Below are 14,734 nucleotides of genomic sequence, written 5' to 3' on the forward strand. Positions count from 1 at the left end.
GGATTTTAATTTTCAGAAGAGATAATGGAGAAAAATTACTTAAATCATTTTCATATTAGACAAAATCCTATCTTCTGGAGCAAGTACATGTATCCAAGGAAACCATTTCCTCGCAGTGTCTTGGGGTCAGAGTGGTTGTCCATGCATGCCTCTGATTCATCGCGCTAACTTTTTTGATACATAGTGATTTTCCCCATGTTCTAGCTAAGCCAGCCAGGTTCACAAGAGCTGAGAAGGATCCTTCAGGGCCATTACAGACATAGGCAGGCTGTGCTACCTTTACTGGATGAAATTACTTGATTTCAAATGCAACAGAAGTTACCGACATGCTATAGGCTCTGTAGCATAGGTTCTCCTAACCTGAGACCCTTTAATATAGTTCCTCATATTGTGGTAACTCCTAGCCATACAGTTATTTCTCTGCCACTTCATAACTGCAGTTTTGTTACTATTTTGAATCATAATGTAAATTATCTGATATATATGTATATATACATATATACATATATACATATATACATAGTCATACATATATATATATATACATATATATATAGTCACTGTGGGGGTTGTGACCTATAGGTTGAGAACTGCTGCTATAGAAAGTCTGCCAATTCTGAAGTAGAGAAATAGTTACATGTCGGCCTTGAACTCTGACCTAGAACAGTTGGATTTCCTTTCAGGGACATACATTACCATGAGATCTTTATTTTTTTTTAAGGTTCAAATTTGATCCTTGGATATTAAGCAGTGATCACAAAGAAATCACTTTTATTAGCCTAAAAGGACATTGGTAAGACATTGATGGTTTCTGAAGCGTACTTCAGGGAATATTCCTGTCTTAGCAGCTTTAAAAAGCCAGTGTGCAAATATCCATGGACTATTTGCCAAGTGCCAAGCTCAGGCTGAGGGGCTGACAGAGATGCATGACGCCATATTAAATCTACAGGCTGCTTCACAAGACTGGCTGCGGCACTCGTTATGACTAGGGAGCGCTTGAGAGGCCCATAACCACAGATTCTTCCTGTACACAAGTCAGAAGGCCCCACATTGTCTTAGAGAACATTTCGGATCCAAGAGTCCATTTAGGTGCCCTTACTGTCTACGCATCCCAGAGGACACATGTAGGATATTATGTGTTTGATTGTGTTGGCATGGTTGAATGTAGATTTACTATAATTTGGAGAAAGGCTGCAAAAAATTTAATCCTCAAATAGAACCAGTTATAAAATCTCAGATGATCTTGAACATGGAAACTCATGTATAAAGAAGGGGAGAGTTTCGGGGTGTGGTACCATATACCAGTAATCATGGCTCCCAGGAGGCCAAAGCACTTAGGTGGTGAGTTCCAAGCCACCCTAGGCTATACAGTGAGACCTTGTCTCAATGGAATGGAATGGAATGGAATGGAATGGAATGGAATGGAATGGAATGGAATGGAATAGAATAGAATAGAATAGAATAGAATAGAATAGAATAGAATAGAATAGAATAGAATAGAATAGAATAGATAAAGAAACTCCAAGAGATAGCATATATCTGTAATCTCAGTGTAGTCATGGAGGGATTTTACAGATACAGTTAAAGACCCCCTCATCAGCTGAATCTATATTAATAAAAAAGGATCACATTTAGGGTGGGTCTGTCTGGAGGGCATTTATTTATTTCTTTATTCTTGAGACAGGGTTTTTCTATGTAGTCCTGGCTATCTTGGAACTCACTTTGTAGACAAAGCTGGCTTCAAACTTAGACATCCTCTTGCCTCTGCCTTCAGATGCTGGGATTGAAGGTGTGCACCACCATGAATGGCCTAACTGAAGGACATTTAATAGCCCAGGCCTCATCTAGGGATAGGGCTCATTTGGTAGAATGTCTAATGTACACAAAGTTTTAGCCCTGCATGCCCTAAGAGTGGCAGCACAGGGAGGTAAAGGTAAGAGGATCAGAAGCTCAAGACTGTCCTTGGCTATAGAGCAAGGCCAACCTGAGTTATAGGAGACCTGTTAAGAGAAAGCCTAGACATTTCCCTGAGAGCTGACAAATTTACAGTTTCTGTTGATTGCTCCTCAGCCTTCCCTCCCGACTACTGCCTGTGATAATCTTCTACTCATGTCTGTGGGCTTCTACCTGCTTGTCCTTTAAGGTCTGGTGTGTGTGTGTGTGTGTGTGTGTGTGTGTGTGTGTGTGTGTGTGTGTGTGTGTGTGTGTGTCTTGAAGATTGTTCTTGCCTGGATAGTCATACACCTACAAGGCCAACTCATGGGCATGGGTCCATCACTAGGTTGCTAATCTCTCTTTCCCAGCTCAAATATTTTTTTCTGCAATCACCTAGATTCCACCTCTCCAACTGAACCCTATCCTACTCACTTCCCCATATTACAGGGCCATGCCATGGGGAAGGAGCTCTGCTCCTGATGTCACCTCAGTTTACATAGCAAGTGCTCAGGAATGTTTATTGTTTTTGCTTGTGATTCAGGGGTCTCTTCTAAGCTTCCTTTCATTTTCAAGAGCAGAAAACCCACGAAGGAAAAACCTTTCAGGGCTGTTTTCAATGGGTTTTGGGGTGATGTCTCAGTACATGCAGGCTATGTGCTGTGCTTGTCATCAGAGGGATGCTCTTCAGGGCCAGGGATCTGGTTCATGGTAAAGCATTTGCCTGGCATGCATGAACTTGATCCCAGCACCAGAAAGAAGACGAGGTGTGATATTATTTTATATGAAATGCCAGCCTAAAATTAATTTGTGCCATTGCCCCCACGGTGGGATAAAAGACATCTTAAGAAGTATGTATCAGGCAACCGTGTCAGGCTTGTCTGAAACTGATCCATAAGTGTAACGGGAGGCAACTAATCCATGGTGCTACCCAGGGCTGTACTAGAAACTAGAAATCAAAGATTAGAGACTATTTGCACCCTGGATGGCACAAAGTGACAAAAGAAGCCACCTTACAAGGATGCTAGGAGCAAGGTAAAGATATCCAGGTTTTTGTTTGTTTTAGAGGCATCCAGAGACTGAACTTATACAAGGAGCAGCCTCACCTAAACACATCTCTGTGCCAAAGTTAGCAACAGTTAGGTTAGTCTTCCTCTGAATATCTCAATTCAATAATCAGTCCCTCAGCAAAAATTCCTTTATTTCCTGGTCCAAACGGGTCTTTAAAAATACATTTGAATAACTAGATGTTTTTTTCCTTAAAGAGCTTGTCTCGTGGAAACACCCACATGTGTTGTTATTTGTAGCATGTCATTCTGAAAGTGCATTTCATTTCCTTTTCTCTTTTCTGTCATCATCAGGCTTAGTGCAGTGTGCTTGGCACTTTATATGAAGATTATTAACCTAGAAATGTGCTATTATGGTCCTGATGCATTGAGACAGTTTTGCTCACTTTAAGATAGGACCTGTTATACAGGAGATCTGGTTGGCTTTGGATGCAGGAACGAAAGGTAGGCTGATTGGTATGCTGCTCTCTGGTGCTAAATGTGAAACCCTGAACCTCAGAGACTCTTGTGTCTATATGCTTATTAGAATATAGTAAGTGACCTTTTATAATATCGTCCAACTCTAGAGCCAAAGGAGGAGTCTAGAATTGAGATACGATCCAGGCAGTGAGTTCAATAGAGCACAACCCCCCGACTGACTTTTCAGGTTTTTATCCTTTTGAGAAGAAGCATGATTTTATCAGCCCTTATTCTACTGATCATTTACTTAGGAAGCTATTTCTCTAAGGTGTGGTGTGTGTGTGTGTGTGTGTGTGTGTGTGTGTGTGTGTGTGTGAGAGAGAGAGAGAGAGAGAGAGAGAGAGAGAGAGAGAGAGAGAGAGAGAGAGAGAGAGAGGGTGTCTGGGGTCTTGGTGGGTAAAAAAGCATACTGTGAGAATGTTCTCAGTCAGAAAGTCATGGGCCTGGGTGAGAATTCTATTCTTGTTAGACTCAAAATCCTAAGCTGTCTGCTATGAAGTTAGTGTTGGGCTTCCTTTTGCCCAACGAGACTTCCTTTCTACTTGTCTTCCTGAGTTAATTCTTGATATACGGTTTGCAATTTAAGTGGAGATTTTAGTGTCTGTGAACTCACGGGGCTTGTATTTTCTACCACTCGGTATAACTAACACATAACTATGAAAACAGTCCATACACTTCTTTGAAGCATCTTGCTTCCTACCTCAGTGGTTCTCACACCATGCTTTGCAGGAGTCCCAAGCCATGCTCCAGTCTCCTTGGTAGATAAAAGGCTCAACAGAAGAATGCACTAAATAGGAGGCATTTAAGAAAAGGGTTGTTTTTGATACTTTTTTGAGTCTGTTGTGGAAAGGGCTGCTACCTTCTCCAGAGGTGGCTACACTTCAGTGCTGAGAGGCAAATGGCCCTAGTTTGCATAGCCTTCCTGCCTGGGGCAGTCTGGCTGAAAGGCATTATATAGATATCAGTTATTGTCTCCCACATGATGACAATGATTATTTTACATATGGCAGCTTTAAGGGTGAGTGCTATGGTCTCATTTGTATGCTGGCATCTGGCAGGCTGTCACACATCTGCAGAAGATAACCTAAACGGCACTATTAATATGTCCCCTTTGCATTCTCCCCAAGGCATCTGTCTCCCCAAATGCCTGAGAAAGTGCCTTTCCCTCTTGAAAGCCTAGAGGCAAAATTCAGAAAACATGCCACCTAGGCTGGGGAAGCATAAGCTCAGAGTGACATCTGGCTGAGCTCCAGCAAATCCCTGGCTCTTGGAATAGATGTAAGGAGGGAAAGGGGACCGCCATCTACATTCTAGCAGCAGCTGCTTTGCCAGGAAAAACCTGCAGTCAGATGCCCCCATTCCCAGGTCCACACAGTGTGTCATGTCCAGTCACAGACTCAAAGGCCAGTTCTCAGTCTCTCCAGATGTATCTTAATGCCAGAACCTGGTTAAAGACACCTCCCCTGAGAAGCCTCTGGCGATTATACAGAAGTCTTTGTGGTAGGGACTAAGTAGCTTTGTATCCACTGATTAAACACCCTTTCCATGTTTATGTGTGAGTTGCATGCCTGTGTGTGTGTGTGTGTGTGTGTGTGTGTGTGTGTGTGTGTTAATGTGTAAGCCACAGGACAGCCTCAGCTGTTGCTCTTCAAATTATCCCACTCCTCATAAAGACAGGATCCGCTACTAGCCTATAGCTTACTAATAGGATGACTGGAGAATGAACCTGCTAATATTACAAGAGTGTCCATAACACCTAGGTTATTCTTTTTCTAGATTCTGGAGATCAAACTCAGGTTTGATTACCATGATTACCAAGCAAAAACTTTACTGACTAACCCCTTCCTCCAGCTTGTCTTTACCACATTCAAGTTAAATACCCAAGTTCAGTTTCATGGTGAAGAGTGTCCCTCGACTCTCCCCTGACCAGTGACTATGACGTCACACTCGTTCTGTGCAGCAGCTTTCCTACACAGAATGCTGAATCCATTGGAATGCAGCAATGGGTCATCCAGGGCTCCTGCCCTTAGAAAATTTACATTCTCGTAGGGGCGAACTAAAAATGTGCACATGAAACCATTTCATATCTCAGTGAGCATGACAAAGACAGCAAGAATATTGCTGCCAGTAGCCACTGGAAGCTCCATAGAGACAGTAGATTGGACTGAGGCTGGGATCAAGAACTCTGGGGACCCATTTTCAGACAGAGGGTATTGAAGGTGCAAAGAGAGGAAGAACAACACTTAGTTGGAAATAGAAACATGATTTACTGGCTGAGGAAGAGTGGATGAGGCAGGAGCAGCATGGCAGGTATCAGAGGGAGTCAAGGCCCAGATGGTGTGAAATCTTCTAGACCTGGGAAACAGAGTAGATTTTTCAGCGCTCTAGAACATTACTGGAGTGTTAGGTGCACAGGCAAAATGCCAGGTGGGTCACATGGTAACTGGTAGGCAGGGCATAACTCCTGAAGGAGAGGAATCAGGCAGCCATAGGGAAGGGTGCCACATGGTGGCCCTTGTCAGTGAGTGTTTCAAAGACTGGGGATGGAGGCACCTCAGCTGTCTGAGCTTCATTTTAGAGGAAGTGACAGCACAGTTCATGGATGTGTGGGGCCAGGAGGGTAGAAGCTAGCAACTAAAGGGCAGAATCAAAGTTGATTGGAGCCAGTACCAGTACCTCACCTGCCTGAGGGTTGAGACTATGAACTAAATTGGGAATTGGAGCTAAGAGTCAAGAGTTAGGAAGGATTTGGCAGGCAGATGCTAGAGCAGTGGTTCACACCCTGCAACCTTTAATACAGTTCCTCTTGTGGTGATCCCCAACCACAGAATTATTTTCATTGCTACTTTATAACTATAATTTTGCTACCATTATGTAGTATAAATATCTGTGTTTTAACAAGGGTCTTTTGGGGGTTACGGTCCACAGATTGTGAACAGCTGCTCTAGACATTCAGCGAAGATCAGTTTTATTGTTAAATGCAAGGTCAATATAATGAGGTCAGAGAAGTGGCCTTAGTTAGACACTCAGTTGCTTTTCTCAGGATTAGTAAAGTGGGAGATAATGATGCTTACAGTGTTTGTATTGTCTGAGATGCTGGAGAGCAAACCTGGTATTTCATAGACAAGTACCGCTATCCTCAGCCCCGTTAGGGTCATTAGGTGAAGCCTTTAGTAGCCCATGGTAAGGTGATGTGGGAAGGGATAACAGGTTGCTGGTGATGCAGTCTCTATGTAAAAGGGGTGTGTCCATCCTGAAAATCGAGCCACGTAAATTCATGAGTCCACATATTATATCCCAATAGAGAAATGAAATTCAGATACTTCAACTTCACATGGGTTTGGGTCCCAGTAAGTGGCAGTAACCATTTTTGTTGCTACTATGACACAATAGAAGCTGTTGTCCCCATACCCCTGGTACATATGCTCTACACAGAGTAATTTTGAACCTTTTAAAAGGAAGGAACTGACTCTGAAAAAATCCCAGATCTTCATTACTGATAAAGTTATATCTACATATTTTTGAAGACAGGATCACAGTATTCTCTAGCATATCTGTATGTGATGCTGAGGACTGAACTCAGGGCCTTGTACATACATGAGCACCCTACCAACTGAGACGTGTTATGTGCTAACCCATCTCTAATTTTAATTCATGACACATAAATGCCACCACATGAATACATTCTTGAATTACATTCCAGAGCTAGCCATGCTGCCCTACCCATAATTTAAGATTTCCTTCATGGATGCCAGCCATTTCCATTTTGATGGTCTTTTCTTCTGTTTCTTTCTCCCCAGCCCACTCCTACCTGGATACCCATGAGTTGGACCAATGGGCCATTTGTTTTTAAGGAAAGGATACTAAAACTCTGATTGGTTATCTCAAAGTTCCACAGGTTAATCCTCAGGTCATCAGCAGACATGTAGGTCTCATAGTCGCTGTTGACAGATATGGAGTTGATGTGGTATGTGTGCGCATTGGCAAACACTCTTCGTGGGGTGGCCTCCACCATCAAGTCCATGGGTCTCAGGACAGGCACCTGCAGATGAGAGAGGCACAGTGCTCAGAATACACAGTCTTATTTTCCTTGTACAAAATGGGTTCGTGCTGTGTCCTTACCACCACACAGTAAATCGTAACCCGGAAACCAAGAGTTACAGAACCCAGCTGCCATTCTTAGCACATTCTGGGCCTTTCAACGATTGACACCTGTTACCCGGACAACATTCAATCATTGTACACTTGAAATATTTCTCCAGTCCCTTTGAGGGGATTTGGATCCTACCAAGCGGACATAGTCTTCAAAACTCTCACTCGAAGTCTGTTTCACAGTTTTTATATTTAATTATTTTTATTCATTGACAATTTTATAGACAAGTCCTGTGTTTATATCATTTCTGCCCTTCCACCTCTCTCCACCCCTCTCAAATTCATGACCTCTTCTTTATTACTGCTACAAACATACAAATAGGTGTGCATATACACGCACACATTTACACAATGCAACCTACTGGGTCTGTTTAATGTTGTTCATGTGTACTCTTTCCTTCCTTCCATCCATCCATCCATCCATCCTTCCTTCCATCCATCCTTCCTTCCTTCCATCCATCCTTCCTTCCTTCCTCCCTTTCTCCCTCCCTCTCTCCCTCCTTTCCTTCCTTCCTTTCTTCCTTCCTCCCTTCCTTAAACAGTAAATCTATTCTAGGAAGGAAATTGTGAGATAAGCTTAGGAATGTGTCATTTAGCTTCACCCACCCTTTCAGCAAGACCAGCTGAGCATTGTACAGTCCCAAGGGCTGTCTGGTGAGCACAGGTCTTTGGTCTCACCATCGTATGGCTGCTCTAGCTGGTGGTGGGGCCAGGGTGAATTATGTCACACAACAATGCAGTGAGTGCTCTAGAGAGGAGGCATAGAGCCTAGGAAGTCTTGAGGGGTTTTCTGAGAGTGGGTGAGTGTGTATAGACATGAAAAATGAGGAATAAGCCACCAGCCTAGCAGAAGGCAGGTCCTAGTCAGAGAAACAGGGCTGAAGTGAAGGTGGTGATAAAGTCTATTGCAGGAGTGAAGGTGACAGGGTAGGCTGCCTCTATCAAAAAGGTGGGGAGAAGGGGTTTCAGATGACACAATCACGGTCAAGTTTTCATCAGACCTTTCTGGGAGTGGAGATTAGTCAGGAGTCCAAGATTTAGGGGTGCACAAGTGAATGCTAACCAAGGGCTTATGTGAGTTGAGGCTTCACACTGTGAAGCTAAGCTCCATGAATTTGGCCCTGAAACAGTTACCGAGACATTTGTGCCTGGTCAGGCACTCTTCACATAGAATCCCAGATAATTCTTTCAACAAATGTAAAACAGGTACTAGCACAGAGTAGGACTACAAACAGAAAACAGAGAGGCCAAGTTACAGTCCAAAGATGATTCAGAGATGAGAAAGCACAAGTGGGATTTGATCTCAGGACCCATCTGACTGCAAAGCAAGCCTTCTTTCCACATCTACACCAGGCAGGAACACGTCAGGGTGGAGCTGGTCAGTGTCTTACAAGTGACATGGATAAACAGTTGGGGTGGGGGAGTCTTTACTGATGTCACATAATGCTGTTGGTCTGAAGCCTCTGCAGGCGTCACAGATTTTTGACAGTAAGTGGATGTCTATGTTGTGTGTTTTCAGAAACACATGCCATATTTTTTTACAGTTGCTCATAAAGGTGCTTGCACTTGGAACCTTTCAGTGTTCCTTCCTCTGCTCCCCAGAGATGCCTGAGTTCCACGAAGGCACCCCGGGCCCAGGGCGGTGGGATATGACAGGTTTCCTTGCAATTCTTGACCTCTAACCTGGTCCTTCATGTCTACATTTCGTCTTCAGATAGCTCCCGTAGCTGTGCTCGATGCAGAAGGGAGCGTGACAACGAGATAAAGAGGCATTTCAAACTGGTAGCTGCCAGCCCAAGGCTGCTGCCTAATGTGATGAGCCTGACTGCTAATGCAGGCTGACATGAGCCATGATGGGCTGCATAATGGGCAAAGGCTCTGAGCAGGTGTTGGGGATGGAGCCTTCTGATTCTTTGCACAGATAAGGAGTGTGTGTGTGTGTGTGTGTGTGTGTGTGTGTGTGTGTGTGTGTGGTGTACCTGTGTGTGCATACATGGGTGTATGTATGTGTGCATGTATATTTCTGTGTGTATGCATGGCTGTGTTTGGAGGGAGTCCCTGTATCATTCCTGTGTTCAGGTAAAGCTTAGGAAGGACCAGATGGTTGGATTAGGCAGTCGTTTTGGTACTGTGATTCTCACATGATCTGATTGTTCCTTCTGGGGTCATGGCAGGGAGAAGAGCAGGGCATGATTTCAAGAGTACCAGGCAATGTCTAGGCTTTCTTTGGAGAACATTGTTCTGGGATCCTTCTTGTGCTATAAGCCAGCCATGGTGTTTGGAGTCCAAAGTGTCAACTCCATCCCAGTCATGATCTCACTCAATCTTCCTGGAGCCAACCTTGGAAGGAGCTCCATTTGCCACCCTATAAGGGAGGATGCAGCCTGGTGTCACAGAGAGAGCAGTGGGGGAAATGAGACCTTCAGTCTGGCCTTGAACCTGTGACTCCCCCTGCCTTCTTAGCCTCTGAACGCTAGAATGCCCAGTCAGACTGAAACCACTTAACTCAGCTGAAGCTGTTGTCTGAGCCTTGCTGGCAGCTGCTAAGGCTCTGTACCTAAAGTGGCCCAAGCTCAGGTGCAGCAGTGTCCTCTCTGGGGCAGCTCGCATCCCCCCTCTCCTCTGCTCAGGTTCAGTGTCTTCCTGAGTTCAGTTGTGCATATGAGTATTCTCCTGCATGTGAACGTGATACCAGGAGGGAACAACACATCCCACTCTTCCCAGACACCTGGCATCGTGTTATTATGGCCACTGATTGATTGCTCCAGGGAAAAGGGGCAGCCTGAGTCTGACCTGCCACAGACTTACAGAAAGCCACTCTATTCAATTCCTCCTTCCAGTGGTACCCTCTCAGATAGAACTTCCATGAACACCCCATCATCTACTGCCTGAAATGGTTTAAACACTTAAGTCAGTCATCAGTGAATTATCTTATCTTTATGGTTCCTAAGGGACAAATAAGAAAGGAGAGGTACAGAAAGACTGAGTAATTAATCTGAAGTCACACAGCTAGCCTGAGGCAAAGCAAATACACCTACACTCCTTGGCTCAGGAGCCAGCTTGACTCTGCCCTCCTGGTTCTGTACCAGGGTGCATAGATACTTGGGGAGGGGGTGAACTGTACTGGACCAGCTCAGTGGGATTTATCACCCAAGGGATCTTGAATATGCTAGGGAGGTGTAGGGAGACTCAGAAGAGGATGCTGACACAAGATCGACTGGAAGAAGTAGGGGTGTAGGGGAGTGTGATGTTCCTGAGAGTCGAACCATTAACTCATTCAGTCAACAAACTATTAAATCTCTCTTCTGTATCATGTATGTCCCTGGATATACACAGTCAGCCTAGCTTCTGTGGTCTCTCTCTGTCTCTGTCTCTCTCTATCTCTGTCTCTGTCTCTCTCTGTCTCTCTCTGTCTCTGTCTCTCTCTGTCTCTCTGTCTCTGTCTCTCTGTCTCTCTGTCTCTCTGTCTCTCTCTCTCTCTCTCTCTCTCTCTCTCTCTCTGTCTCTATCTCGTGCTATGATATGGCATCTACAGGAAGGCTTCTCTGAAGCATAGTGTGTGAGCAGATGCTAGAAGGTCATGAGCCAGGGGTCCTATTGATGCAAACACATGGAGGCTGAAGCACGTGCAGAGCATTGGAGAACAGTGAAACTAGAGAGGATACAATGAGCAGAGGAGAGCTGGAGAAGATGCCAGGGTCGGGATGAGGATGCTCCGGAGGCTGGGAGGAGCAGCCCACCCACACTGCCAAGACACCTCTCTTCTCGCTGTAACAAAACCTTGAACAATACAGACACTCGGCCAATTATCAAACCCACCTAGGGGGTAGAGTCTGGCATGATGTACCCACTATTAAAGGGTAATTCAGGGAAACAAACCAAATCAAGTATGTACAAAGACTGTCAAATAAAATGAGCCACTAACAAATTAAATTACTTTCCATTTTTGGTGGGAAGAATGCCAGTCAGTCATTTTTCATTTTAAAAATTATGCATCTTAATTCCATTTTTTTAAACACAAGAAGGAGCATCAAAAGGCCTTGTGTGCTATCTCTGGTGAGGTTTGTTTTGGGTGGCATGTCTCTCCTGCTCCTCAGAGAACCAATGGAGCATCAAGCCTTGCTCTGGTCAAAAACCTTGCTTCCTCTGTGTATTGGTAGTGGATGGGTTGGGGAAGCAGGAGAGACAGGTTGGCTCAGCTTATGATGACATATCAGAGCTGTTGTTTCCAGAATGAAGCTGCCAATCAACAGCATCCCGCCAAAACCCCAAGGAATCCTATCCAAATAATATAATTTTTAGATTTCCCCACTCACACCCTTCAACAGCCTCAATATGGCCCTAATTTCTTCTTTTACAGGCTTTGTCATATGCCCCAGTACAAAACCCCTTTGGACCACATCAGGCTTTGTGCTTCAGGATATTAAATAACAGAATTATATTCTTTCATTTGACAAATACTTATTAAGTGCCAATCACTGCACCAGGCAGTGTGTGTACAGGGTGAACAGAATAGATTATACGGTGGAACTGAAAGTGCAAAGGAAAGAAAGGCGCTCATGTCTCAGGCAAGTGTACTGTTACAGACCGCCACTCACTCCACACTGACTTTTCACGAGAGAGACAGAGAGAGAGACAGAGAGACAGAGAGAGACAGAGACACAGAGAGAGACACAGACACAGAGAGAGAGACAGAGAGAGACAGAGACACAGAGACAGAGAGAGATAGACAGAGGCACAGAGAGAGAGACACAGAGAGAGACAGAGACACAGAGAGAGACACAGACACAGAGAGAGACACAGAGAGAGACCGAGACACAGAGAGAGACAGAGAGAGATAGACAGAGGCACAGAGAGAGAGACACAGAGAGAGACAGAGACACAGAGAGAGACAGAGACACAGAGAGAGACAAAGACACAGAGAGACAGAAAGACAGAGACACAGAGACAGAGACACAGAGAGAGACACAGAGAGAGACACAGACAGAGAGAGACACAGAGAGAGACACAGAGAGAGAGACAGAGAGAGACACACAGAGAGGGACAGAGACAGAGATAGAGACAGAGACAGAGACAGAGAGACAGAGAGAGAGGGAGAAAGAGAGATGGAGACAGAGAGATATAGAGACAGACAGAGAGGCAGAGAAAGAGAGGGAGAAAGGGAGAAAGGGAGAGAGGGAGAGAGAGAGAGAGAGAGAGAGAGAGAGAGAGAGAGAGAGAGAGAGCCAATTTAGATTAAGGAATTAGATAAGCTGTTTTGAACAAAGGGAAAACCCAGTTCTTAGGTCAGCTCTTTATGGGGCACAATGTTGCCTTCAGGTGATGTCTGGAGTTAGCCTTTGGAGTAGCCGAGTGGATGTTGCTGGCATTAGTGAGTAGAAGCCAGGGATGCTGCTAAATGCCTCACAGAGTGAACAAGACTGTTAAAAGGATTACTCAGACTGAAATGTCAATGGTATGGAAATGGAGAAGCTGGGCTCTTCAGGAAGCCCTTCTGAGATAGAGTATGAGTTGAGCAGACAGAGTTGAAACCTCTATCCGGCTGCAGGATCCATCTCCATCAGGGCTGGGGATGGAAATCAGTGGGGTCCACATGCTCTGTCTGTGCAAAGCCCTGGCATCAATTTCCACAACATATATATATATATATATATGTGTGTATGTATGTATATATATGTATGTATGTATGTATGTATGTTCTGTACACATACTTACATTTACTTGTATATACCTATGTATCTGCATGCATCACCAATTATCCATCCATCCATATCTATCTATCTATCTATCTATCTATCTATCTATCTATCTATCTATCCACCATTATCTATCATCTATCTATCCATCTACCCATCTTATCTATCATCTTCACTTATTAGAGATTTAACTCCTATTGGCAGTAGTGTGATGGATCACATATCCTCCCCACAGATTTTCTGGTGTGTGTGTGTGTGTGTGTGTGTTCATATATATATGAATATATATATATGAATGAAACTCAATGTATCACAGATGATTTTCATAGCAGAATAACGTTTTCACATTCTCAGTGTCTGACTTCTAGCCTGTGTATGAGAGGAGAGAAAAAAACACCTTTCCCTCAGAAGATAAACTCGCCATCTAATTACCACTCCACGCAGAAGCCCTAGTCGCTGCCAGTTCTGTGCTATTTTCCCCCAGACATTTCCATTCTCTGCCAGCATCACTGCCTTTCAAAGCATGCTTCCCTGATCACTGCCTTCCCTGTTATTTCCCTCAATGTCACACATTGTGTAATTTCACACGAAGGAGCAAACATCCTGAAATGTTACCGAGCAAGAGAATTCCAATTAACACACAGCTGTGGAAGCGTGGGTAGAAGAGGTAGTGGTGGGTAGGCAGAGGCGGTGGCTTCGTTTGGTTACAAATAGTCGCAGACACCTCATTTGCCGCTTACATGCTATTGATGGGCACAGTTACAAAATTCAGTGATATTAGTTATTAGGATAAATATTCAATGACTATTTTGGTGGTAATAGAGTTTTAGCCATGTTAACTGTGTTATTTATGACTAAAATATGCAGAATCACTGGTATAAATACAAATTTGATACTAATAACGAATCTTGCCAGTGAAGTTTCTTGGTAAGTCATCTACACAAAGGAGGCCTACATGAAGAGGAAGATATCCTTATCAATGCCCTGAAAACAGGGTCTTTCATAGTTCTGTCAGAGCCCTTTGGAGCTGAGGTGTGTCAGTTCTGTCTCCCACCTGCAGATGGTAGTACTGATCACTGGTGTCTTTCTCAGGGGAACAAGTTAACTTTCAATGACCTTTCAAGATTGAGGATCTGATTTCTGGTCCTAGCTACCTTCTCAAATCCCATAAGCCCCCTTGTTTAAAACTGATGCATAGGCCTCACCAACAAGAAGTTAAGTCACCATACCTGTGAGATGGAACTCAAGGGCTGGTATTTTGAAAACCAAACCAAACCTCCAAACCAGGTAATACCTTATACATACATATACGTATGAAATTATCAAAGAACAAAGAAAAACAGAAAAGGGACTTTTTTTTGCTACATATAATGAGTTCCAAAGAATCGGCAACAAAACAACTAACTCAGTAAAAATATAAATCAAAGA

General features: G+C 44.0%; 1 protein-coding gene across 42 annotated transcripts in view; it reads right to left on the minus strand.

Moving 5' to 3' along the window:
- Positions 1 to 14,734, minus strand: part of Ppp2r2b (protein phosphatase 2, regulatory subunit B, beta) — a 427,050-nt gene that overhangs the window by 54,439 nt on the left and 357,877 nt on the right. For all 42 annotated transcript variants that reach the window (NR_073588.2, NM_022209.4, NM_001402382.1 and 39 more), the window contains one exon: positions 7,323 to 7,500. Coding sequence is in view for 41 of the 42 variants with exons in the window: in NM_022209.4 (NP_071545.2) it covers positions 7,323 to 7,500 (178 nt within the window). In the remaining variant the exon portion in view is untranslated. The remainder of the gene's footprint in view (positions 1 to 7,322; positions 7,501 to 14,734) is intronic.

The sequence above is a fragment of the Rattus norvegicus genome, chromosome 18 (genome assembly GCF_021556685.1).
Source record: "Rattus norvegicus strain SHRSP/BbbUtx chromosome 18, alternate assembly SHRSP_T2T, whole genome shotgun sequence".
Classification (NCBI taxonomy): Eukaryota; Metazoa; Chordata; class Mammalia; order Rodentia; family Muridae; genus Rattus; species Rattus norvegicus.